At 54.3% G+C, this 23,548-nt stretch overlaps 2 protein-coding genes across 3 annotated transcripts; both read left to right on the forward strand.

The window, feature by feature from the left end:
* Positions 1–405: 405 nt before the first annotated feature.
* Positions 406–5,218, forward strand: REEP2 (receptor accessory protein 2; the record flags this gene model as incomplete). 2 transcript variants are annotated; one of them, XM_084252781.1, is made up of 8 exons in its annotated part: positions 406–437; positions 2,280–2,352; positions 2,649–2,725; positions 3,886–4,006; positions 4,241–4,354; positions 4,690–4,837; positions 4,930–5,060; positions 5,150–5,218. In XM_084252781.1, the coding sequence occupies 8 exons, from the start codon at positions 406–408 to the stop codon at positions 5,216–5,218; spliced, it is 765 nt and encodes a 254-aa protein (XP_084108907.1). The 2 variants fall into 2 exon arrangements, with proteins under 2 accessions (XP_084108907.1, XP_084108908.1); XM_084252782.1 differs by having other exon boundaries at positions 4,696–4,837.
* A 13,514-nt stretch (positions 5,219–18,732) lies between these two features.
* Positions 18,733–21,072, forward strand: EGR1 (early growth response 1; the record flags this gene model as incomplete). The annotated part of the gene is made up of 2 exons (XM_084251906.1): positions 18,733–19,036; positions 19,748–21,072. 2 exons carry the CDS (start codon positions 18,733–18,735, stop codon positions 21,070–21,072), a joined length of 1,629 nt encoding a protein of 542 aa, XP_084108032.1.
* Between the last annotated feature and the right edge of the window lie 2,476 nt (positions 21,073–23,548).

Here is a 23,548-nt window from a genome sequence, read left to right on the forward strand (position 1 = left end):
AGCCTGATGTGGGCAGGGCAGCCTGCTGGGATTCAGGGTGGAATGCCATGATGGAATCGTGAAGGCCTCTGAGCATCTCACCTCAGCTGAGAACCCAAGAAAAGTAAACCAGCCATCAGAGGAAGGCAGGGCAACGAGGGTCAAGGGCGCATGCCCGAGGAAGCCGGTGCGGGGGGCGCGCCGCCGCCGCGGCCTCCCCTTTAAGAGCCGCTGCCGCCCACGGCCCGCGGCTGCGGCAAGGACCTCCCCTTTAACGGCGGCTCCGCGCTCCGCTGCCCCCGCGGCGGCTGCTGCTGCGGCTGCTGCTGCTTCTGCGGCTCCTGCTGCCGCCGCCGCCGCTTAGCCTCCGGCAGCTGCATCCTCGGGCCGGCCGGGTCCACGCCCCACGCCCCGCCCGGCCCCGCCATGGTGTCCTGGATCATCTCTCGCCTGGTGGTGTGAGTGCGGCTGCGGCCGGGCGCGGTCGGGGCGGGAGCGGGTGCGGGGTGCGGATGGCGGGTCAGGACGGCGGGTGAGGGCTGTTAACGCCTCGATTGGCTATTCCGTGACTCCATGGGGCAGAGTCACCTAAAAGCACATCGCCTCGCCTTGGGGTCCCCAGAGGCATGGAGGTATGGGACCTGGGACTGAGGGGGGCAATATTAAAGAGGAGCCTGGCAGGCCCGGTTTTCCATCCTTTTATTTTTAATTACCTTGTTCTTCGCCCTCAACCTAGGGACTGGGCAGCTGGGCTTGATTTATGAAGGGAGGTGGCACGGCCCCTCCCCCACCTAGCAGATCAAGGCAGGAGGAGCTCCTCAGACCTGGGCCCTCATCTCCCTGGAGAGGGCGGCTAATAGAAAAGAGTGGGGCGCAAGGCAGGGCCTCGTCATTCCATAGCTTAGGGCCTACCCTGCTGCTGGCCTCCCAAAGGGCTGGTCCCCTCCTCCCTCTTCCATTGACTGTCAGGAGACTATGACTAGCACACGTGCTCTCAAGGCCACCCAGGGAGCCAGTTTGGGTCTGGCCAGTAGCATGTTTGGAGGACAAAGTGTGGGAGGTAACCCAGTAGAGGATGTGTGTGCTCAGCCTGGGACTGTGAAAGCCATGGAGGGGAAGACATTAGGTGGCCTTCGTTCCAGTGCCAGCCACTTAATGGAGCTATGTCCCTGCCTCCCCCCGGCTCTAGAAAGGAGCCCTGCTCCCACAACCCCAGACTTTGTCCTTGTGCGTTCCACCCCCCACCCCATCTCCACAGGCCAGTTTTCTGGCAGGTGCATGCAGGAGCAAGCGTGTTCACACATTGTCAACTGGCCAGGGCTCCCCGATTGGGCTCAGAGCCAACCCTGCTCCAGATCAGGACCTAGTCCCTCAGTTTCCACCATGGGGTACAGACCTCAGCATCTCCTTCCCCCCTCCACACCCCTCTTCCTATTCGCTGTTGCCATGTGCTTGTGTTTTGGTTTCCTCTACACCCATAGGAGTCCCTTTCCAGTCCCACAGCAGGGAGAATCAGAGGCCTTATACCTCCATGTGGCCTTCAGGGTGGTGGCTTCTCTCTCGTCTGGACTGAACTCCCCACAGAGCATCAGTTCTCTCATCCCTCACCTGTGTCCTATATGTGGTCTCTAACAGTATTACCGTGAGGCCCCATTCTAGCCAGGGCCTCATGGCCAGGGCAGGGCTCTCCCCTGAGCCTGGTCCCAAAAGTGTTTACTTGGGAGAACAGATTTCTTTGCCTCCTCCCAGGGCCTCCTGCCCTCTGGTCCCTTTGCTTGACAGGTGCCAAGGACCACAGTGTGCCTCTGACTGCAGGGCAGAGTGTCCCATTAGGGGCTGTCAGGTTCCCTTGCAGACCTGGCCCTACCCAGGCTGGCTCGGAGACAGGGAGGTCGAGGGTAAGGACAGATGGGTATGAATGGGCTTGGTGTCTAGAGAAGGAAAACACTGACTATGGCAGTAGCCTATTCGCTATGATGTTTGTGAGAACCAAGTATCATGGCTCAAGGGACCACACTGGGCCTTCACTGCTAGGGCTTTTGGTTCCTCAGGGGCTGAGAAAACTGAGAAGGGAGGAATGGAGAAGGGAGAAATACCTAGCTGGCTGCGGCCTCCATGTTCCATGCTGCAAGTGCCAGCGCTTTGACTGCTTTGGTCTTAACCCCTGATCTGAATTCGTCAGTCCTACTGATGTGGCACTCTGGAGTTCTCCCCTTACCTACCCAGGAATGACACAAAGCAGGGAGGGAGAGGCCACTACTCTTGGCCAAAGGGTCCAGTAACCATGCCTGCCTCCCTAGGCTCATCTTTGGCACCCTGTACCCAGCCTACTCTTCCTACAAGGCCGTGAAGACAAAAAACGTAAAGGAATATGTAAGTGTTGTACCCTTCATCTCCCACCCAGCCCGTGTGGCAGAAATAGGGGAGGACAGTGGGTGACAGTACAGATGGAGGTGACTTTGTGCCAACATCCTCATCACTAATGAGACCCTGGTTCAGAGGGGTTCTGTATCTTCCTTTCCTCTCAGCCCTGGTGTGATCCACAGGCAAAGCTGAGGTCCTGCATGTTCCTGCCCCAAAGTACCTCCAGCATAGTTGGCAAGCAGAGGTTGGGTCCTGGGTGTTCCCCCCACCCCAGACCCTGCCAAAGCTTCCCTCTGTATCCCCAGGTGAAATGGATGATGTACTGGATCGTCTTTGCCTTCTTTACCACAGCTGAGACCCTCACAGATATCGTGCTCTCCTGGTGAGGTCCTTCATCACCCCCCCGCATCCTGGGGTCTGAAGCCTCTGACTTTCTCAGCTAGCCAAACCTAAGATTGAGACCCAGGGTGGGGGTTCACTCACAGTTTCATGGGGTCCTGGATAACACCTGGTCCCACCTACCAGACTTGATGAGCAGAGTAAGAACAGATATAATGCCTACAGTTCTTTCTGGTGGCAGCCAAAGCACTACAATAGAATTCAGAAAACCTGCTTCTGCCAGATTTTCTGTGACTATGGGTGGTTTACAGCTCTCAAGGTCTCAGTTTCCCTATTTATAAAATAGACAAGGATGCAGTCTTATGAACACTGAAATGCTTGTGTTTCAAAGACTTTTTCAGGCGCTACTAGACTATATGCGGGCACTTTGAGGACAGTGAAGTTCTTCATCATCTCTCTATTCACAGCAGGAGCTCAAAAAGATTTATTGACTGAGCAAATGCCTCTTGGAAGAGCGCACTCATAGCATGGGACATCAAAAGAAGTCAGGAGAGGGAGAAGACAAAAGATTATCACAATGATCTCTGACCTTTGAGAAAACAGTTTTAGCACAAGTAGTTTAGGAAACTTCCTAAAGATCAGAAAAGAGCAATGAGTTAAAAATTGAGGGCAGTGAGTAATGATTCCTCTTGACAAAGCCCAGGAGAGAGCTTTGATGAGAGCTTGTGAGGATGTGGGACACCTGCCTGAAGGAGTTTGTGGCCCAAGAAGCAGCAATGGAGAACAATCCTAAAACAAGGGGCATTTCATGGTGGTGAGGGGGGATCCACAGTTGGATGTGCACAGCACTTAATGGCGGGGGGTGGGAATGTGAAAAGAGAAGGGGGTGAAGATGTAGGATGGGAATTAGAATGGTAGGGCACTCACCTTGGTGTTGACCTAGGATAGAGGAGTGGCTGGTCTCAAGCCAGAGTGAGAGGGCGAGGAAAGCCTCTGCTCTGAGGGTTCCCTGCTGGGGTCACTTCCCACCTGCAGTCTCAGCTGAGCCTCCCAGTCCCCCTGAGACTAGAAATGACCAGTCTCACGAGCCACATGGGGACTAGTGCAGTAACGGGTTGGGGGCCGGCCAGGGTCATGCAGGGCATCAGTGCACCACCTGACGCCCTGCCCCGGGCCTGCTGCTTGCCTCTGTCCCCCCAACAGGTTCCCTTTCTACTTTGAGCTCAAGATTGCCTTTGTGATCTGGCTGCTGTCCCCTTACACCAAGGGTTCCAGCGTGCTCTACCGCAAGTTCGTGCACCCGACCCTGTCCAACAAGGAGAAGGTTTGCCCCCTCTCTCAGCTCGATTCCCAGCCTGCTCCAGCCTGAGGCAGCCCAGTGCCTGCAACCATTTCTGGCTCTCCCCCTGGGTGCCAGAGTCTGAAGTGACTTGGCAGGGCCCTGGCCTCCTGGAGCAGGCAGTGAGTGCCCTTGTCCAGTGTGTGAACAAGGGCAGAGCAAGACTTGGCCAGCAGAGCCCACCCTTCACCTCTTCCTCCTTGCCCTCTGACCCCTCAGGAGATTGATGAGTACATCACACAGGCCAGAGACAAGAGCTACGAGACCATGATGAGGGTGGGCAAGAGGGGCCTGAACCTGGCCGCTAATGCGGCAGTCACAGCTGCAGCCAAGGTGAGATGGGGGCATGCGCAGGGTCCCACTTTATTCATCTCATCCCCCTGGCCAGATCCCTTTGCAACCTCCCTGTCTTCTGGGCTGTCTTTTGGGGGTTGAACAGCTCCAGTCCTGGTTCTGTCAGTCTCCAGCTAAGTGAGTTCCACTCACTGAGCCACAGTTCCTTATCTCTGCAAAGAGAAAGTATGACCCCACTGTCAGTGCTGTCATAGGACTGGGTAAGGACAGTGTGGAAAAGCACTGAGCCCAGAAGCTTCCCAGTGCACCATGGTGACCTCTATCTCCACCCCGCCCCTTCCTCCGGTTCTCCCGGTGCGTGGTGGTGACCCTAGGGCCAGGGGGTGCTGTCAGAGAAACTCCGAAGCTTCAGCATGCAGGACCTGACCCTGATCCGGGACGAGGATGCGCTGCCCTTGCAGGGGCCTGAAGGCCGCCTCCGACCCAGCCCCAGCAGCCTGTTGGACACCATTGAGGACTTAGGTACAGACCGGGCCCAGAGCTGGGTGGGGAGACGCGCACGCAAGGAGGCCAGGTGGGAGAGTCGCCTGACCTGCTGTTGTTCGCCCAACCAGGAGATGACCCTGCCCTGAGTTTAAGGGCTAGCACAAACCAAGCAGATCCCCGGACAGAGACCCCTGAGGATGACATGGGAGACAAGGCCCCTAAGAAAGTCAAATCTATCAAAAAAGTGCCCAAAGCTGAGGTGAGAGTCACGCTGATGAGCCAGCACTTGAAATGGGGAAAGGCTTGTGGCTGAAACTGAGCCCTCTGTCTTCCTCTTTCCTCCCACAGCCTGTAGCTTCCAAGACGCTGAAGACCCGGCCCAAAAAGAAGATCTCTGGTGGAGGCGACTCAGCTTGAGGTCCCAAAACAGCCCCCTCCCAGCCTGCAGTGAGGAGGAAGCCTCTAGAAGGGCCTCAGCCCCAGCCCCTGCTCCACACTGTACCAGTAGCCCAGGTGTCTCAAGCCCCAGGGCCCCTCAAATGGCTGTTTCCAATGTCTGCCCAGACCCACTCCACTGGAAGGGCTTGGAAAAGAGAGAGGCCCTGCTGTGGGGTTGAGGGTACAGCCTGGACCAGGAACTGAGACTGAGCTTCCCAGGGGAGTGGGGGCTTCTCAGCCTGAACTGCTGTTCTCCCACTCCAGCCCCCACCCACCCAGTGCCTTGCTGAAGACCATGGCCATCCCCTTCTGTGAGGTCCTGACATGCCTCCACTGGTCTACCTGGGTTGGGGGGGCAGAGGCAGTCACCACCCAGATAGACCAGAGATGGGCCTGAAGGCATCTGGGAAAGAAGGAGCCAGTGTGGGAGGCCTCAGGGAGGCTGGGCAGGGGCTCCAGGCGGCAGCTGTGAATGGAAGACGGGCTCAGTGTGTGCTCAAGTGACCAGGACCTGGAGGCCAGAGCTGCAGCTCGGGGCATCGGGTAGGGCTGTGTGCTACATGTCCTTTTTAAACAGGCAGGGTTCTAGGGGTGTGAGTGAGAGAGAGAGAGTGTGTGTGTGTGTGTGTGTGTGCGTGTTTCTGGGTCAGTCTAGGGCTGGAGGATTTGGGATAAAGGACTTTCTCTCCAGCAATGACCTCCTCCAACCCTTCACATCACAGCCAACTGGCCCTTTTCCCCCATCTCAGCACTTCTTAAGTCTTTAGCCCATAAGTGAGTGAAGGGCCTCTCACCCTCTCTTCTTCCCTTGATCTCCTTTTACTTCATCCCATTCTTGACCAGCCGGGATCCTCCATCCCTCAGGGCCCACTGTAGAGGCCCCTGCCTAGTCGGCTCTTCTCCTTTTACAAGGGAGTCCCTCCTCCTTTCCCCCATGGTCCTCTTCCTGTACCAAGCAGACTGGGCCCCATGTGAGCAGACCCCTGTCAGAGCCCAGCCTTGGCCCCACTCCCTGCCCCAGCTTCTGCCGCGGCTTCAGTCAGGGCCAAGAGGAACATGTGAGGAAGAAAAATTCCGGAGCTGGGGGCTCCCTATTCTGTGGAAAGAGGGTGCCCTTTGGACCTTTGGCACTGGATGAGCCAATAAACCAAACTCTGGCACCTCATTTGTTTTCGTCTCTGTGCTTCATTCTTGTGCCCCAGTCCATATGTGGGAATGATCTCAAGTGAAAAACGGCCCAGCTCAGGGGAGAGGGGAGAGAAGTCAGTAAATCCCCAGGAGCTCTGATCCCCAGGTAAGAAATAGACTTGAGCTGATTTATCCTAAAAAATATTTGGGGTGAGGGGGCTTCAAGATAGAGCCACGGGGTTAGAAGAGGTTAGGGCTTAAGAAATACTAATGGGGGACTCCCTGGTGGCGCAAGGGGTTAAGCACAGCACTATGAAGCTATCCACAGACTCTGCAGCACGAGTTCGATCCCTGGCTGGCCATGGAGCTGCCCACATGGCACAGCAGACCTCTGCTGACTCACCCACTGCTGCCCTCAGCAGTGTATTCCAGTCAGTCTGTTCTGCTCCCCACTCTGTCTCTGGTGAATCCTCTCATTCCCTCACCCTCTGGCCTGTACCCCAGTTCTTGTATGCATAAATAAATCTTAAAAAAAATTCTAATGGCCCCAACCCTCAAGGGTTGTCATGTCCTTCAGAATTTCGCCCTGTGGAACTTCTGGCACCTCACAGAAAGTACTGGATGTAAGCTCTTAGAACAAAGGCCCTGATGAAGCCCCTAGGGTAGAAAGTATGGCCTAGGGGGGCTGCTGGGCAAGGCTGGAGGATCAGATGACCACAGTACCTAGAAAAGCTAAAAATGTCGGAGGAAGGGAAGAAAGTATGCAAACTGACAGGAGGCAGGTTGGAAAGGGTAGAGATGGGGAAGCCAAGACAGGAATCACCCACCAGGCTTAGATCTGACCCCAGGGACAAAGAAAGAGTGGTCATAGGAGGGAGGGGTCAATCCCTGAGTTGCTGGGCTAGGTTAGAGGAGAGAAGAGGGGAGGCTGCTGGACATGGGGTTTGAGCCCCTGGGAGGTGGAGCCCAAAACCACCAGGGTTCAAGGGCACAAGTAGCTGGGGATTAGCCCCTGAAAGGTAGAACCCCAGAGAAAGGAAAGGATGGTAAAAAAAAGGAAAAGAGGCGGGCAAAGGAAGGAGGGAGGGAGGGAGGGAAAAGGAGCAAGGGCTCAGATTTGTGGAAGGAGTGCTGCCCCTGGGTGAGCTTTCCTCCATCCCACCCAGTTGGTCAGGAGGGGGTGAGAGTAAGGACCTAGCCCCAGCCTCTGGACCCCAAGGTTGGTAAAATGCCCCTACACCACACTTTCCTCTCCCTCCCCTGGCATCCCAAGGGCACGTCCTCCTGCCACCCTTGAACCAAGCTGGCTGAGAGCTTCCTGAACTGAGGTAGCAGGGGAGGCAGGTGTGGGAGACACCCTTTTCCTCTCCCCTGGGATCCTCCACTCAGCAGCCCTCTGAAGACCTTTCCTTTCACCATTGGCCTCTGAGCAGTTTGCCACTTTCTCTCACAGAAGGGAAAGTGTTAGGGTAGAATTTAGGAGCGAGACTCCCTTGTTCTAGAAAGATCTCTAGAGAGTAGGATGCTGCAGTCTCATGAGAACAGCTACCATACCGCCAGGAAATCAGGTTAGGCCCTCCCTAACCTAAATTCCTTTTGCTGCATATCACACACACTCAAATTCAGATACACCCTCACACCCAGTGTCCAGAGGCTAAGGAGGGCACTGCCAGATCCTGCACTGCCTGGCTCTCCCTGCACATCTAAGTTCCTCCATATCAACAGGAACAGGCTCAGATTGGTCCGTTGCCATGGAAACACTCAGTCTCCAACAACTCGGCACAGGGCCTGGCCCCTGTGGTGCAGGGGAGGAGAGGAGAGATGGAGGATGACAAAAAGAATGGGCGGAAAGCCTCTGGAGTGAAGGCTGGTGGGCTGTATCTGCATCTGGTGACCCCTTGGTGTCTCATTCCCTGGGATCACCAGCCCTTTGGCGCCTGGCTCAGTAGACCTCTCTAGATGAGTGGGTTGAGGGAGATGTCAGAACAGAGGTATATGGAGAGAGTTAATGTGGAGAGTGTGTGGTCACTGCCTGGGTCCCCACAGGCATTGAGAGATAACTTTGCAGTGGGGGCTGAGGTCTAGGCCTATGTCCCACGCCCAGACCATCTTGGGAACATTGAGCTTCAGGGCTGAGGCTATCCTAGCCAAGGACCTGGGGCCTGAATCTGCTTCATCGGTCTCCCCCTGCCTTTCTTATGGGTGCCCCCACCTGGAGAAGCTGCTTAAAATGGGATTTCCAGGTCTTGATGTCAGGAAAGTCAGCAGCTCCAGTCTGTGCTAGTTCTTTGATCAAGAGAGCTGAGCCCAACCCTGTTCAACCTGAAAGAAAGGAGGGTGGGCAGAGGAGGGAGGGGCTCTGGGAGCTCTAGGCTGTGGTCCCTGAATGTGTGTGGCATCCAGGATAATAGGACGAGACTGTCTCCAGGTCAAGAGCTCCTGCTGGCTTACCCGCTGCATTAAATTTCAGCTACAACGTGATCATCTTCCTCCAGAACTCCCCCCAGTTTCTACCTCACTGAGCTGATCGAGTCTGCTTGGAGGAGGAGGGTCCCTCAAGTCTTAAGAGCTGTTTGGGTCTTGCCTGAGAGCCTGTTGCATAGATAGGCCCTGTGGCTAGAGGCAGGCATGGGTGGGAGGAATGCCTGCAAAAAGGAAAAAGTCCACTAGGTGGCGCAGCTCCCTTCCAGTGTGGGATTCCCCTGCCTTGGCAGGGGACTTTCCTCCAGTCAGCCGGCTTAAGATTTGGTGAGCAGGTGCCTCATGCTCCACTCTCTGGAGTAGGAGAGGCTGGACACGCACAAAGAAAACATTCTTTCAGGTGGACAGGATAGTTGTGGGTGCTGGAGCAATCTTCCTAAGCTCACACCTCCCTCCCCTTCTTCACAAGGGAGGGTCAGACCCAGGGAGCAGGCACTTTCTTTGGGTGAGCAGGAAAGTTGCCAGGCTGACCTTGGGAGGCCCTGCAGCCCAAGGGAACTAAGGTGAGCCAATCTGAAAAGGCATCAAGAGAAGCAGCTGGAGAGGTACCCAAGAGGCTGCAAGGGGGAGGAAATTTGGGAGGGGCAGCTGGGCGGGATGGAGGAAAGCTCACCCAGCTGTAGCACTCCCTGCATAAGAGCATAAGGACTCGCTAAAAGTCATGGTGGCAGTCCCAGGTGTCTCTGTCTCCTACTCCTTCCCTTATTTTCATCTGGGGTACAGTAAGGTGGAAAGAGCAAACAAGTCCCCCCACCCTTGAATCCCAGGGTAATTTTGCAGGAGTCAGGGATGGGGCTCTTCAGTGATCCACCTTTCTCTGACCTCTCTCCCAAACTGACCCCACCAGCCCTGCATCCCTAATGAATTACCCTCTCCTTTTGTCCCAGCCAGATGAGTGATCAATAAATAATGCTGCTGAAATATTGATGGTGAGTTTTACACCAGCATCCCTTAGCTGTGCCTGTCATTGGGGAACCCGAGAGCTGACAGAAATGCATCCCCCCACCCCTGGGATCTCATTCCTGTCTCTGCCAACAGAGGGTCTTTCTTTGCCAAGATTTTGACCCGTTCCATCTCAGCCAGAACCATGATTCATTCCCATTAGTAAGAGCGGAAAGGTCCCCCAGAGAGCAACTTCGAGGATGGGGAAGGGTTAACCAAGCAGAGACCCTTGCAGATACCTCTGTCTCCCATGAGACGATGGAGATCCCATTTCTTCTGTTCCATGTTCATATTGGACCTGGCACGTCCAGCTTTCTGAGTAGCAGCTCAGGAGACCCACAGCTTCCCCACACGTAGCAACTGGACTCTTTAGAGCCTGAGCAGAAGGGATTCAGGGGTTCACGGACGCCTCTGGCCAGGTCACTCTTACCTGTTTTTGTTCTCCTTGGAAGAAGAAGAGGAGAGGAAAGGAGGAGGAGGTAAAGCTCTTGAGCCCAGCTCACCCAGGGCCAGCTCCCTTTTTGGGGAATGACAGGTACATGCCAGTCTGTAGATGCAGACTTAGGGCCTTCCTTAAAAAAAAAAAAAATTATTTATTTATGCATATAAGAACTGGGATATAGGCCAGAGGTGTGGGGTATGAGGTGGTGAGAGGACTCACCAGAGACAGAGTGGGGAACAGAACAGATAGATGGACTGAAATACACTGCTGAGGGGAGCAGGTGAGACAGGAGAGGTCTGCTGCACCATGTGGGTAGCTCCCTAGCAGGCTGGAGATCAAACTCATGCTGCGAGGCTGCAGATAGCTTCACAGTGCTGTGCTTAACCCTTTGCACCACCAGGGAGGCCCAGACTTAGGGCCTTCCACCTAAGTACTCTTCTCCTGCCTTACCTGGTCAGCTGCTGCATGCTCTTCAGTCTCAGCTTAGGTGAGATTCCCTCATGTCACCCTCTTCAGGTCCCTGTGGCATCGTGCTCTTGCTCCCTGATAGCATACATCACCCTGTTTCCCCCCAGGGTCATTGGCATGGGTGCTGTGTGTAGTGACTCAGTTTCCTCAGCTTCTACTATGGGGCCTGGTATACAATAAGCACTCAGTATATTTTTGTGGAAAGTTCAAACAATGTCCCTATAGCACTCCTGGAAAAACACCAATCTTTAAACCTCAGTGTCTCTCTGCTGAGCTGTGTGCCTGCACCTGAGGACGGGTGCCTGCGTTGAACAGCAGCTGCCCACATCAGCTTCTCTCGCTCTGATTCCCCTGCATGTGCTCATGCTCACTTGCTCTCCTTTTCTCTCCCTCACACACACAGATGGGAGTCAGCTTTGCAGCCACATTCAGTTCTCACTTTAATTCAAAAGCTAAATTGGGAAGAGGAGCAGCTTCACACTCCCAATTTAGCCTGGGAGAGAAAAAGGGAGACAGCCTGGATGTTGCCAGGGAAAGGAGAAAGTTGGGTCTGGGGTGGGGAATGGTGGCAAATACACCCAGAGCCCAAGGGAAGACAACCAAGCCCCCGCCACTCATCTCCTAAAAATAAATCACCCAGAGCTATGACCCCAGGGTGACTCCTACAAAGCTTTTTTCTATACCTAGAGCAGGGGTTCCAGGCATTACCCCAATCTAGAAGGGAGTGAGGTAAGGAGGCAGTCTCTGGTTATTACAACTGTCCAAAAAATGAGATGCTGCTGTTTTGGTCACTGATAAAAGGAAGCTAGTAAGTTCTTCTTAAATCTAACATTAATCCCTTTGTGAGAGCTGAGATGGATGATGAATAAAAACAGCTATTTGCCCACTACTATTCATAGCAACATTATTCACAATAGGCAAAATGTGGAAACAACCAAAAGCTCCTCAGCTGATAAACAGAATGTGGACTATACATACAGTGGAATATTATTAAGTCTTGAAAAGGAACAGAGTTCAGACACATGCTACAACAGAGATGAATCTTGAAAAACTGATGCAAAGTGAAAGCAGCCAGTCACAAAATTACAAACATTGTGATTCCACTTAGATGAGGTGCCTAGAATAAGCAAAAGCTATAGTAGAGGTTACCAGGGACCAGAGGGGTGAGAACAGGATAAGGAATTATTGTGTTATGGATACAGAGAGTCTGTTGAGGTGATGAAAAAGTTCTAGAGGGGGGATGGTGGTGATGGTTGCACAGCACTTAATGCTACTGAATTGTACACTTAAAATGGTTAAAATGGTAACATTTATGTTAAGTACATTTACCACAATAACTTTTTTAAAAAGACACTGAGTCCAAAGTCAGCAAGATACGTCATCCTGCCATAACTGTGCTCTCCACAGCTCAGCCAGAAGGTAAGGGGTCCCGTAAATTGAAAACATCTTCCCAGCTGATAGGAGCAGAAGTGCTGCTTCTACCTGGAGTAAATCCAAGACCACCACCCTTGCCGCTCCCCCCCACCAAGGTTGCTACCAGGGATCAGAGCTGACCTGTCCTCCCTCTGAGCCCCTTTGTGAGGGTGCTATTCTGGATGAACGCTCTCTCTCCAGTTCTGGGAACCAGCTTCCTCTCAGACACCCATTCAACTTTTCCCAAAAACAGGGTTCACAGATGGGTGGCACGGACAAGGGGATGGTTGAAGGAGCAAAAAACAAACAAACAAAAACACCCTGTTGCCACTGTTCCTTGGGAAATGGATGTCCCTTTGGGCTGAGCTACATGTCAGTAAATTTGGAGGTGAGTTTTTCTTGCTCTCTGCTTCTGACTGGGAGTCCCCAGGGAGAGCAGGTGCTCAATCTAATTAGACTTCACTCCCTTTTCTGGACTCTTGCATGATTTCCCAAATAGTCTCATCACCAACCCTTCCCCACCCAACCTCCTGCCATTATTTATAAATGGCCAGTTGACTCTGCCTGCCTGGGAAGCAACAGCTGGCTTAGGGGCTCCCAATCACTGTGCCCCCACCCCTCGATAGCAGGTATCACACTGTTGTGATTGTTTGTTGACTTATCGGTTTCCCCCACCAGTCTGTGATCTGCAGGAGAGCACCCTCCTACTTGTCTTGGTGTCTTTAAAGCCTAGAGAGTTACTGTTTGACAATTGTTGAATGAATGAACTGAAATGATCTATTCACAGCTCTATCACCCCCATCCATTTTGACTCAAGAGCCCCTTCAGGGTGAAAGTTCTGTCCTCTTCCTTCTGGGACCCCAAAGAACAGAACCAGAGGGTTCTGAAGCCAGATTGTCTGGATTGGAATCCTGGGCTTGCTATTTCCTCATCAATTGGGGGTGGAGGAGTGGGGGTATGGGGAAGGGGAGCGAGAATGGTAGCTACTTCCTAAGGCATTGTGAAGACAAATGCCTGTCAAGTGTTTAACACAGAGCGTGTCAGGTCAAAATGTGTCTTGGGGTTGCTAGGCACAGGGTCAGAGGTAGTGAAGGCACCTAGAGGTGAAGGAAAATCAGAGGAAACAAACATCATGGATATTATTGTTCTTGCTTGCTGCCTCCTGGTGTGTGGGTGTGGTGGAGAGGCCAGTGCCAGAGTGGGGTAACCCCAAGGGCTGTCTGTTGCCTCCCTCCCCCTCCCTCTCCCCCTCAGGTCTGCAGAGCCCCAGCTCACCCACCATGAAGCTGAGCAGCCCCAGCGCTGGGCGGTGGTGAGGGGCCAGAAATAACCGCCGTTGCTATTCCTGCCTTTCTGGGCTGGATGAGAACGCTGCCTTTCTAATCTAAACGCTGCTCTAGACTTCCTGCACATCAGTGGGCTCTTATGTAACACTCCCCTCCCTCTGCCTGCCCAACGAGCTTCCAGAGATTTCTGCAGCCTGTTTTGCCGCACTCTTAGCTGGGGGTGGGAGGAGCAAAGAAGTCACCAGCTACAGGCTGGACTGTCCTCTGACCCTGCCATCCAGCCAACCCTGGGCCCTAGGAGAGGGGCTGCCCAGCCCAGGGCAGAGAGACTGATGTCCAAGGGCAGTGTCCTTTTGCATATGCAGGACATTCTGGGGCAGAGAGGATCCAGAGAGCCCTACCTAAGTGTTCACCTCCATCCACCTAGGCCCTTTTCTCTTAACATGTCCTCAATGCCAGCTCCGAGGTTGTTTCACCTCCACGGTGTCTTCTACTTCAGGTCTAATCTAACTCCAGTGCAGGACCTTTCAGGTTGACCCATCCCAGCCCTCAATTCTCTTAACCCTTCACCCCAACCTTGGCTAAATCCTCCTTAGGCAGCCCCTGAATCCAGAACATGCCAGGCACCCTCTTCAGAGCCCAAGCAATACCCTCTGCTTGAGCCTCAGCCTCAGCATCACTGTGCGTGGGCCCTTCTCCAAACTTGCCCTGCTCCAGCTATCAAAGGACTCAGGGTTCTCCTCTGCCACCCAGTTTCCCCAACTATAACTGCATAGAGGCCTCACACTCCAACATTTTGGGGTGATGCATCTCCCCTGTTTATCTCCATGTCTTATTTCTCCCACCCTCTCAGTGCACCTCTGCCTCCCCCATACCTGGCCTCTTCAGATTTCTTCTCATCCTTTAAGACCCTCCCTGGGATGGGAGCAGAGCTGCTCAAGGCTCACTGAAGGCCAGCCCCTCTGTTTCCGGCAGAGCCCATCAGCCGTTGGAAAGTGTGACAGACAACCCAGACTGAACCCGAGAGTCACTTCCTGAGCCCCAAGTTGGCCGCAGCTGTGACAAACCACGATCTGAGATGCACTTGTGGGTGCTGACGTGGCCCCGGGGCTGAGGAAGAGGAAGCAGCAATGGAAAAAGGGACTTGTTTTCCCTTGAGAGCTGTAGCCTGCTCAGCCCTCTGTTGGGTGTCTGATACTCAATGGTTCCCACAGGTTTTCTCCTGGAGCTTCAGCTGCCAAGGCCAAGCTCAGGTCTCACTCACCTCTGCCTCCTCCTCCTCTCTCTTTCACCTGGAACATCTAAGTACAGACCTGCTGATCCTCTGTAGGCCTCTCTTCCAGGGCTTCTGATACCAGTTGTCAAGCAGGCAAGATCTAAGAGTCTCAAATTCAACCCTGAGCACCCATGAGGCCCGGTAGGCACCCAGGCCAGGTGCAGGGGGGCAGAGCCTTCCTTACTCACCCCCTGCTTGCTTCCTTTAGTCCTTAGGCCCATCTGGATTGTTGGTCACAAGTTGGTTGCTCACAAACCCAAACTAAAATGTGACTCCTTGAGGAAGGACATTTCTTTCTTTTTTTTCCTTGTACATTTTGAAAGGACAGGTTTATTAGGAAAAGGAGAAAGAGGAGAAGGTCAATTTTTCTTTACCATGTTCCCCTGGTCACAGCAAAGAGAGGTATGCCATTGGCCAAAAGACAATCCATCATAGATGGATTAACTCAGATGCCCAGCCCTGTTGCTGAGAACTCAGGACAGCAGCAAAACCTTTCCAGGGCCTGCCTTCTCACTAGTTACCCCACTATCACGAGAAGGCTAAGGCCTGTCAGCCTGTGGGGGAATTTGAGCTCACCTCCCCTCACCATTGCTGGGCAGAAGCTGCTTTCCATGGGTGTATACCTTGGAGACAGGTTGGGGTTGAAAAAGCCACCCACTCATCTATGTGATCTATAGCAGTTAGAACAAAGGAGGTGCCCTTGAAGGGATACAGTTCAGCCCTAAACATTTCACTACCTACCCCTTAGCCTGAAGCCCTAAATTGACCAAGGCCAAGGCTTTCCTGTGTCCTTTGCCTAGAATGCTCTCCTTACCTCTCTTTCTACAGTGGGTTTCCATTCATACTCTATACCTCTGCATAATGCATCTCATCTGAGATGCCTTCTCTTGCTGGTCCAGTATGTTACACCTACTATAATCCAAAGTTATACTTTTTTTAAAAAAGATTTATTTATTTATTTATGCATACAAGATCTGGGGTACAGGCCAGAGGTGTGGGGGGTGAGAGGATTCACCAGAGACAGAGTGGGGAACAGCACAGGCAGATTGTCTGAAGTACACTGCTGAGGGGAGCAGCGGGAGAGTCAGGAGAGGTCTGCTTTGCCATGTGCGTTGCTCCCTGGCTGGCCAGGAATCGAACTCAAGTGCTGCAGTGGCTGTGGATTGCTTCATAGGTTGCGCCTTAACCCTTGCACCACCAGGGAGGCCCTATACTTTTTGTTTATATGGTTTTTTAGTTCTGTCTATCCCACTAAATGGTAGTTTCCAGGAGAGAAAAACTACATTTGCCTTCTTCATTGTGGAGTCTAGGCGGCTCCCAGGGACAGAACAAATATCCTACGACAAAGTACTGCTCAGTCCTGGCATTCCCAAACTCAGGAACATTGTGATTCAGTTGGTCTAGAATATATCCTTTTGATTTCATCGCTCCATGGGTGATTCTGCTCAGTCAATGTTGAAAAATTCTGCTGTTAGAATTTTTCAGCAAGGAGATTCAGATTAGTTCTTCTGGTCAGTGTCCCTTGTGTTTAAATTTGAATGTTTTTCCCTTTCTGTACAACTTTTCAGACAAGGGTCACTGGGGTTTGCCTGGAGGCTGAGGATGGGTGGGTAGTTTTACGGGTGACCTTGTGGGTCAAAAGCCCCTGAAAATAACACTAGCAACTGCTTATTGACTGCCAGCTGCAAGGCAGGCACTGCGCTTTGGGACTTCACAGATGGCAGTTCATGTAAATTTTAGTCATCACAACAATCCCTCCATGTGGGTATCATATTAGCCAGATTTTACAATTTTAAAAAGTGAGCTACAAAAAGCCTGGCCAAAGCGTCTCACCAGGGAGTAGCAAAATGGGTGTTAAGGTACCAAGACCACCCCACCCTTGCCTTTCTGCCCAGCAGGCCTCTCAGTGGCCGTCATTCAAGTCCCTAATGACAATGGGAATGGGCCCCTCTGCTGGCTGCAGCCACGTGAGATGGGGAGCTCACACCTAGAGCACGGAAGCCCTGGTTCATTGCTGGATTCATTAACTGGATTTATAAGTGTGTGTTGGGGGGTACAAAAGGATGAAGGCTGAGAGAGTTAGCCCCCTCCTCAAGGCCCCTGATCCTGATCTCCTGAGGTTATTTGGGTTCACGGAGAGCCTGATCCTCCCAGCATTGACAGCACCCTCCTTCCACACACACATTCTGCTTTCTTTTGCAATTCAGAAGAACAGCACCTCCCCTACATTCAGATCTAGATAGCGCAGAAGCCTTCCTTTCCCGGAATCCCTATTTTCTTTGGGGTGCGCATTTAACTGCGGGGAGACCCTACAGGGAGGGCTTCCCCGTCTGCATGCTGCTCCCGGGAGACCTGCGGGAATCTTCCCTTCTCTTTCCCTCCCCCCCCCCCCCCCACACTAGGCCTGGCTCGGGGAGGGGAGTGTTATCCCGCCCGGAGTCTGGGCGCCTCGGCGGTGGCGGCTCCCCAGGGACTGCAGGGAGAGCCCAGACTGCGGCGCCTGCTCAGTTCGCGCTCACTGCGTCTAAGGCTCCCGGGGCCTGGCTCAGCGCCCAGCACAGGAGCCAGGAGGGGGGGCAAGGAGGCTGTGGAAGAGCCCACTCGGCCTGGGGCCGGGAACATTTAGCTGGAGAGGGGACCTCCAGGGGGCAGCACCAAGCAGCCAAGCAGGTCCTCTTTGCGCCAAGCCTGGGGTCCCCAGACAGCCCACAGGAAAGTCCTCTCCACATTCCCGCATTGCCCGCCCTCTCTCCACCTGTTCTGGATGAAGGTGGGAAAGTCTCCCACCACCACCAGCTCATGGAAACAGGACGCAGGTCTCCCAGGGCCATCAGATTTCCTCACCCGGGGAACGGCCTTTCCCTTTTGGATGGCGCAGAGGGATCCCCAGGCCTCCGCAGCCCCATTCCATTACCAGGTGGAGAAGAAGGAGGTGGCCCACGGCAACGCACTGAGGCCCAAGAACCATCTGGTTCTTCTTTCCTAGCCTCAGTTTCCCCGGTGACACCTGGAAAGGCGCCGTGTCATTGGCCAGGGCCCCGCCTCCCTGGGCGGCCTCTGCCCAGGCCAACCCAGCCGCTCCTCCCCCTCGATCCCACGGTCCCAGAGGTGGGCGGGCGGGCTCTGGATGACAGCGGCGGATCCCCGGCCCGACGCCCTCGCCCCCGCCCTGGTCTCGGGCTTCCCCAGCCCAGTCCCCGCCGGGGAGCCGCCAGCCCCGCGGTGCGCCTGGAGCCCCGAGCCCTCCCCGCCTGGGTGTCCCCCGCTCCTGCGCTCGTTCGGGCTCTCGGCTCCGAACCAAGGAGGGAGGGAGCCAGGGAGCAGCAGGCAGCGACCCGGAAACGCCATATAAGGAGCAGGAAGGATCCCCCGCCGGAACAGTCCTTATTTGGGCAGCGCCTTATATGGCGCGGCCAGATATGGCCCGGCTGCTTCCGGCTCCGGGAGGAGGGGAGGAGGCGGAGGGAAGGGGCGGGGGCAGAACTGGGAACTCCGGAGCTGCACGAGTCCCGGAGTCCCCGGCTGCGGCTTGAGCCCTGCGCTGCCTCGCGGCCTGGGCGCCCGGGGCGCGGGACCTGGCTCTGGGCCTGGGGTGCGGGATGGCGGTGCCCACCGCTCTGGGCGAGGGGGCTTCACGTCACTCCGGGTCCTCCCGGCCGGTCTTGCCATATTAGGGCTTCCTGTTTCCCATATATGGCCATGTACGTCACGACGGGGGCGGGGCCGTGCCGCTCCAGACCCTTCAAATAGAGGCGGATCCGGGGAGTCGCGAGAGATCCCAGCGCGCAGAACTTGGGGAGCCGCCGCCGCCGCCGCCAGCCGCCGCCGCCAGCTTCCGCCGCCGCAGGACCGGCCCCTGCCCCAGCCTCCCGAGCAGCGCCGCGTCCACGCCGGCCGGCGGCCGGGGCGAGCCTGGGGAGCCCACCTGCGCTCTCCACAGTGTGCCCCGCGCCCCGCATGTGACCCGGCCAGATCCCCGAGAGTGTGTCCCCTGCAGCTCTGACCCCGGGCTGCGCCCGCCCGCCCCAGTACCAGCTCTCCAGCCCGCCGGTCCGGGATGGCCGCAGCCAAGGCCGAGATGCAGTTGATGTCCCCGCTGCAGATCTCCGACCCGTTCGGCTCTTTTCCTCACTCGCCCACCATGGACAACTACCCTAAGCTGGAGGAGATGATGCTGCTGAGCAACGGGGCTCCCCAGTTCCTGGGAGCCACCGGGGCGCCGGAGGGCAGCGGCGGTAACAGCAGCAGCAGCGCGGGCAGTGGAGGTGCAGGGGGCGGCAGCAGCAGCAGCAGCAGCAGCAGCAGCGCCTTTAACCCTCAGGGGGAGGCAGGCGAGCAGCCCTACGAGCACTTGACCGCAGGTAAGCAGTGGCCTACGCCGAGGATTAGCCCTTCGCCACCATCCTGGCGTCCAGTTTTTTTCTCCAGCGCCTTTGCAGCGCCCCTTTCACCGCAACCGCACTCCTGGACCTCAGGGGTGCAAGTGGGGTTTCCCTTCCAGTCCTCGCACCCTCAGGGTCATGTGTTAGACGGATGCCTGGGAACGTCCGTCCCCACCCCCACCCTCCCTGTCCCTAGCGGTGCGCAGAGGAGCGAGCTTTGTTTTGGATGGAGAGCTGTGGGGCTGCGTGGGTGGGTGGAGGGGGGGGTTGTTTTGATAAGCTGGGCTGCGCCCCCACCTCCCTCCCGGGAAAGGCTTGCCTTGTCTGCTGCCTGTCCCCAAGGAAGGACTGTGATCCCTGGCCAGGGATGTCCCCGTAGTCTGGATTAGGGGGGCGCGCACTATCTGTAGCCCTTGGTTGCTGGCGGGAATCCCTTGCCCGCGCAGCTGCTGCTGCGGAGCTTTGGGAGCTGCAATGGAGGGGGATTCTCCGTATTTGCGTCAATTGTTATTGAAATGGGCTCTGCCGTTGGAGCGGGTCCAGGAACATTGCAATCTGCTGCTATCAATTATTAACCAGCTCGGGAGTCAATGGTAGCTGGCCCGACCTCTTGCCAGGCAGCTCTCGTCCTCCTCACCCTCCAGTGATTGCTCTCCAGTAACCATGTCTCCCCCCTCTCTCTCCTGCCAGAGTCTTTTCCTGACATCTCTCTGAATAATGAGAAGGTTCTGGTGGAGACAAGTTACTCCAGCCAAACCACTCGACTGCCCCCCATCACCTACACTGGCCGTTTCTCTCTGGAACCTGCACCCAACAGTGGCAATACCTTGTGGCCTGAGCCCCTCTTCAGCCTGGTCAGCGGCCTCGTGAGCATGACCAACCCACCTGCCACCTCATCCTCAGCGCCTTCTCCAGCGGCCTCTTCATCCTCTGCCTCCCAGAGCCCACCCCTGAGCTGTGCAGTTCAGCCTAATGACAGCAGCCCCATTTACTCAGCGGCGCCCACCTTCCCCACGCCTAACACTGACATCTTCCCTGAGCCACAAAGCCAGGCCTTTCCTGGTTCAGCAGGCACTGGCCTCCAGTACCCGCCTCCTGCCTACCCTACTGTCAAGGGTGGCTTCCAGGTCCCCATGATCCCTGACTACCTGTTTCCACAACAGCAGGGGGACCTGAGCCTGGGCACCCCCGACCAGAAACCCTTCCAGGGCCTGGAGAGCCGTACCCAGCAACCTTCGCTCACGCCACTCTCTACCATCAAGGCCTTTGCCACACAATCGGGCTCTCAGGACCTGAAAGCTCTCAACACCACCTACCAGTCCCAGCTGATCAAACCCAGCCGCATGCGAAAGTACCCCAACAGGCCCAGCAAGACACCCCCTCACGAACGCCCCTATGCCTGCCCAGTGGAGTCCTGTGACCGCCGCTTCTCCCGTTCAGATGAACTCACCCGCCACATTCGCATCCATACCGGCCAGAAGCCCTTTCAGTGTCGCATCTGCATGCGCAACTTCAGCCGCAGTGACCACCTCACCACCCACATCCGCACCCACACAGGCGAGAAGCCCTTCGCCTGTGACATCTGTGGGAGAAAGTTTGCCAGGAGCGATGAACGCAAGAGGCATACCAAGATCCACTTGCGACAGAAGGACAAAAAGGCAGACAAAGGTGTTGTGTCCTCTTCGGCCACCTCGTCCCTATCTTCCTACCCGTCTCCGGTGGCTACCTCCTATCCCTCCCCAGTCACTACCTCTTATCCGTCCCCAGCCACCACCTCATACCCCTCCCCTGTGCCCACCTCCTACTCCTCTCCTGGCTCCTCGACCTACCCGTCCCCTGTGCACAGTGGCTTCCCGTCACCCTCGGTGGCCACCACATACTCCTCAGTTCCTCCTGCTTTCCCAGCCCAAGTCAGCAGCTTCCCATCCTCAGCTGTCACCAACTCCTTCAGCGTCTCCACAGGGCTTTCGGACATGGCAACAACCTTTTCTCCCAGGACAATTGAAATTTGCTAAAGGGGAAAAGGGAAATGAGGAGAGAAAACACAGAGACTTAAAAGGACAGGAGGAGGAGAAGGTCATAGGAGGGGGAGCCTCTTAGGTCAAATGGAGGTTCCCAGAGCCAAATCCTCCCCCTCTACTGGACCCTAGGGTCAGAGTGGAAGGTCTGTTGGCCAACAATTCTTCCTGTCCACTTCCCCTTCCTCCCCAGTTCCTACTTCCTTTGAATTCAGCTGCCTGAAACAGCCATGTCCAAGTTCTTCACTTCTATCCAAAGAACTTGATTTGCATGGATTTTGGATATATCTTTTCAGTATCATCTCCATCATATGCCTGACCCCTTGCTCCCTTCAATGCTAGAAAATTGAGTTGGCAAAATGGGGTCTGGGCCCCTCAGAGCCCAATTCTGTACCCTTGTACAGTGTCTGTGCCATGGATTTCATTTTTCTTGGGGTACTCTTGATGTGAAGATAATTTGCATATTCTATTATATTATTTGGAGTTAGATTCTCACTTTGGGGAAAAAAAAAGAAAAGCCAAGCAAACCAATGGTGATCCTTTCTTTTGTGAAGATGCTGTGACAATTAAGTTTTAAGCTTTTTTTGAAACAGCAGTATTCGGTATTAATCAGAGCATGTGTCAGAGTGATGTTCCGTTAACCTTTTTGTAAATACTGCCCGACTGTACTCTCACATGTGGCAAAATATGGTTTGGTTTTTTCTCCTTTTTTTTTTTTGAAAGTGTTATTTTTTTTTTGTCCTTTTGGTTTAAAAAGTTTCACGTCTTGGTGCCTTTTGTGTGATACGCCTTGCTGATGGCTTGACATGTGCAATTGTGAGGGAAGTGCTCCCCTCTAGCCTTAAGGGGGGCAGGGAGTGATGATTTGGGGGGAGGCTTTGGGAGCAAAATAAGAAAGAGGGCTGAACTCAACTGCGGTTCTCCAGAATGTAAGAAAAAAAAATCTAAAAATTTGAAATCTCAGAAGTATATTTTTTTAACTGAAAATGTAAATTTATAAATATATTCAGGAGTTGGAATGTTGTAGTTACCTACTGAGTAGGCGGCGATTTTTGTATGTTATGAACATGCTGTTCATTATTTTGTGGTTTTATTTTACTTTGTACTTGTGTTTGCTTAAACAAAGTGACTGTTTGGCTTATAAACACATTGAATGCGCTTTATTGCCCATGGGATATGTGGTGTATATCCTTCAGCAAAATTAAAAGGAAAATAAAATAGCTGTGGTTGGGTGTGTGTTTCCTGGGCTGGGGACGGACTCTGTATTATTCCCTATGGAGGGGCTTGAGGGGGCCTTTCATAGGAGCCTTCCCACTGTATGTCAGTGGGGTGAGTGAGTTTGTTGTAAGGACTGGGTAGGGGTTTTCTTAATACTGGGTCTGTTCTTGCCCATTCTGATAGACTGTGGTTGTAGTTACTTAAAGCTCAAGGAGGCCAGAGGGAGGGATGGACATGTGTGGTCACAGATAGTGCTATTTGCCTGGCCCCAAATGTTTGACCAGCCCTGCCCCCATCTTTACCCAGGGTTGGGAAAAATCTGTGTTTTTGGTAATCCCTTGGTGAATAGGGGTGGACAGATAAGGGAGACAGTAACAAATCTAGGGCTGACTCAGCCTCTCCCGTCCATCCTCCATGCCCCCAGAAACCTGAGGGAATTGAAGAAGCCTAGAAGAGGCAAGGGCCAGTTCTCAAGCCAAGAATCCTTCCAGGAAGAAATCTCATTACTTGCCAGCTGGAGCTGTGATCCTTGGCAGCTTCCTGGGACACAGGGCAGAGTGGGTAGGAAGCTGGCTGGGTGTGGAAGTTTCCCATCTAGACCAAGTCTGTCCCCGTTATGTAAGAGGCCTGAGGTGCTAGGTTCCTCTGGCCCCAGTCCTCTGGAAGGGCCCTCATGTCTGAAGACAGATGCTCGTGAGCATCTGCCCGCTCTGTGAGAGGCCTTGAGCTGGCTACAACAATAATGCAGATTGTCGGTTGGGGATACAGAGATGTAAGCCAAAAAATTAAAACCTGGAGTTAGGTTATATAATATGGACAGGCATAGGGCTCTATAAGAGCACAGAAAAGGGCACTCAGCCTACCCAGGAGCTTAGGAGAAGTGGAAAAATTGAGTTGGGAAGTGGAAGGGTAAGTTGGAGTCAACCTGATTGACTTGCTTTTGTGTGTGAGGCAGGGAGGGTGTTGGCTGATTCTTTGCTGGGGAGAGTGGATGGATGGATTACTGAATGGAAACATTACCTCCAACCCTAGCATGAGTCTTCCATGAATTAGTCAGACACCACCATCCACCGGGCAGAGGGATGCAATAGATTTGGTGTCCCAGGATTCCCACGCCTTGACACACCTCCCAACTCCTGACCCCCCAAATCAAGAACAAACCTCTACCCAGTAAGGTTATCAAGCACTGGGTGGAGCCCAAGTTAACCTGTCTCTACTCCTTTCTCTGAGGGTCTCCCGGGTTATGGACCCACAC

The sequence above is a fragment of the Talpa europaea genome, assembly GCF_964194135.1.
Source record: "Talpa europaea genome assembly, chromosome: 13".
Classification (NCBI taxonomy): Eukaryota; Metazoa; Chordata; class Mammalia; order Eulipotyphla; family Talpidae; genus Talpa; species Talpa europaea.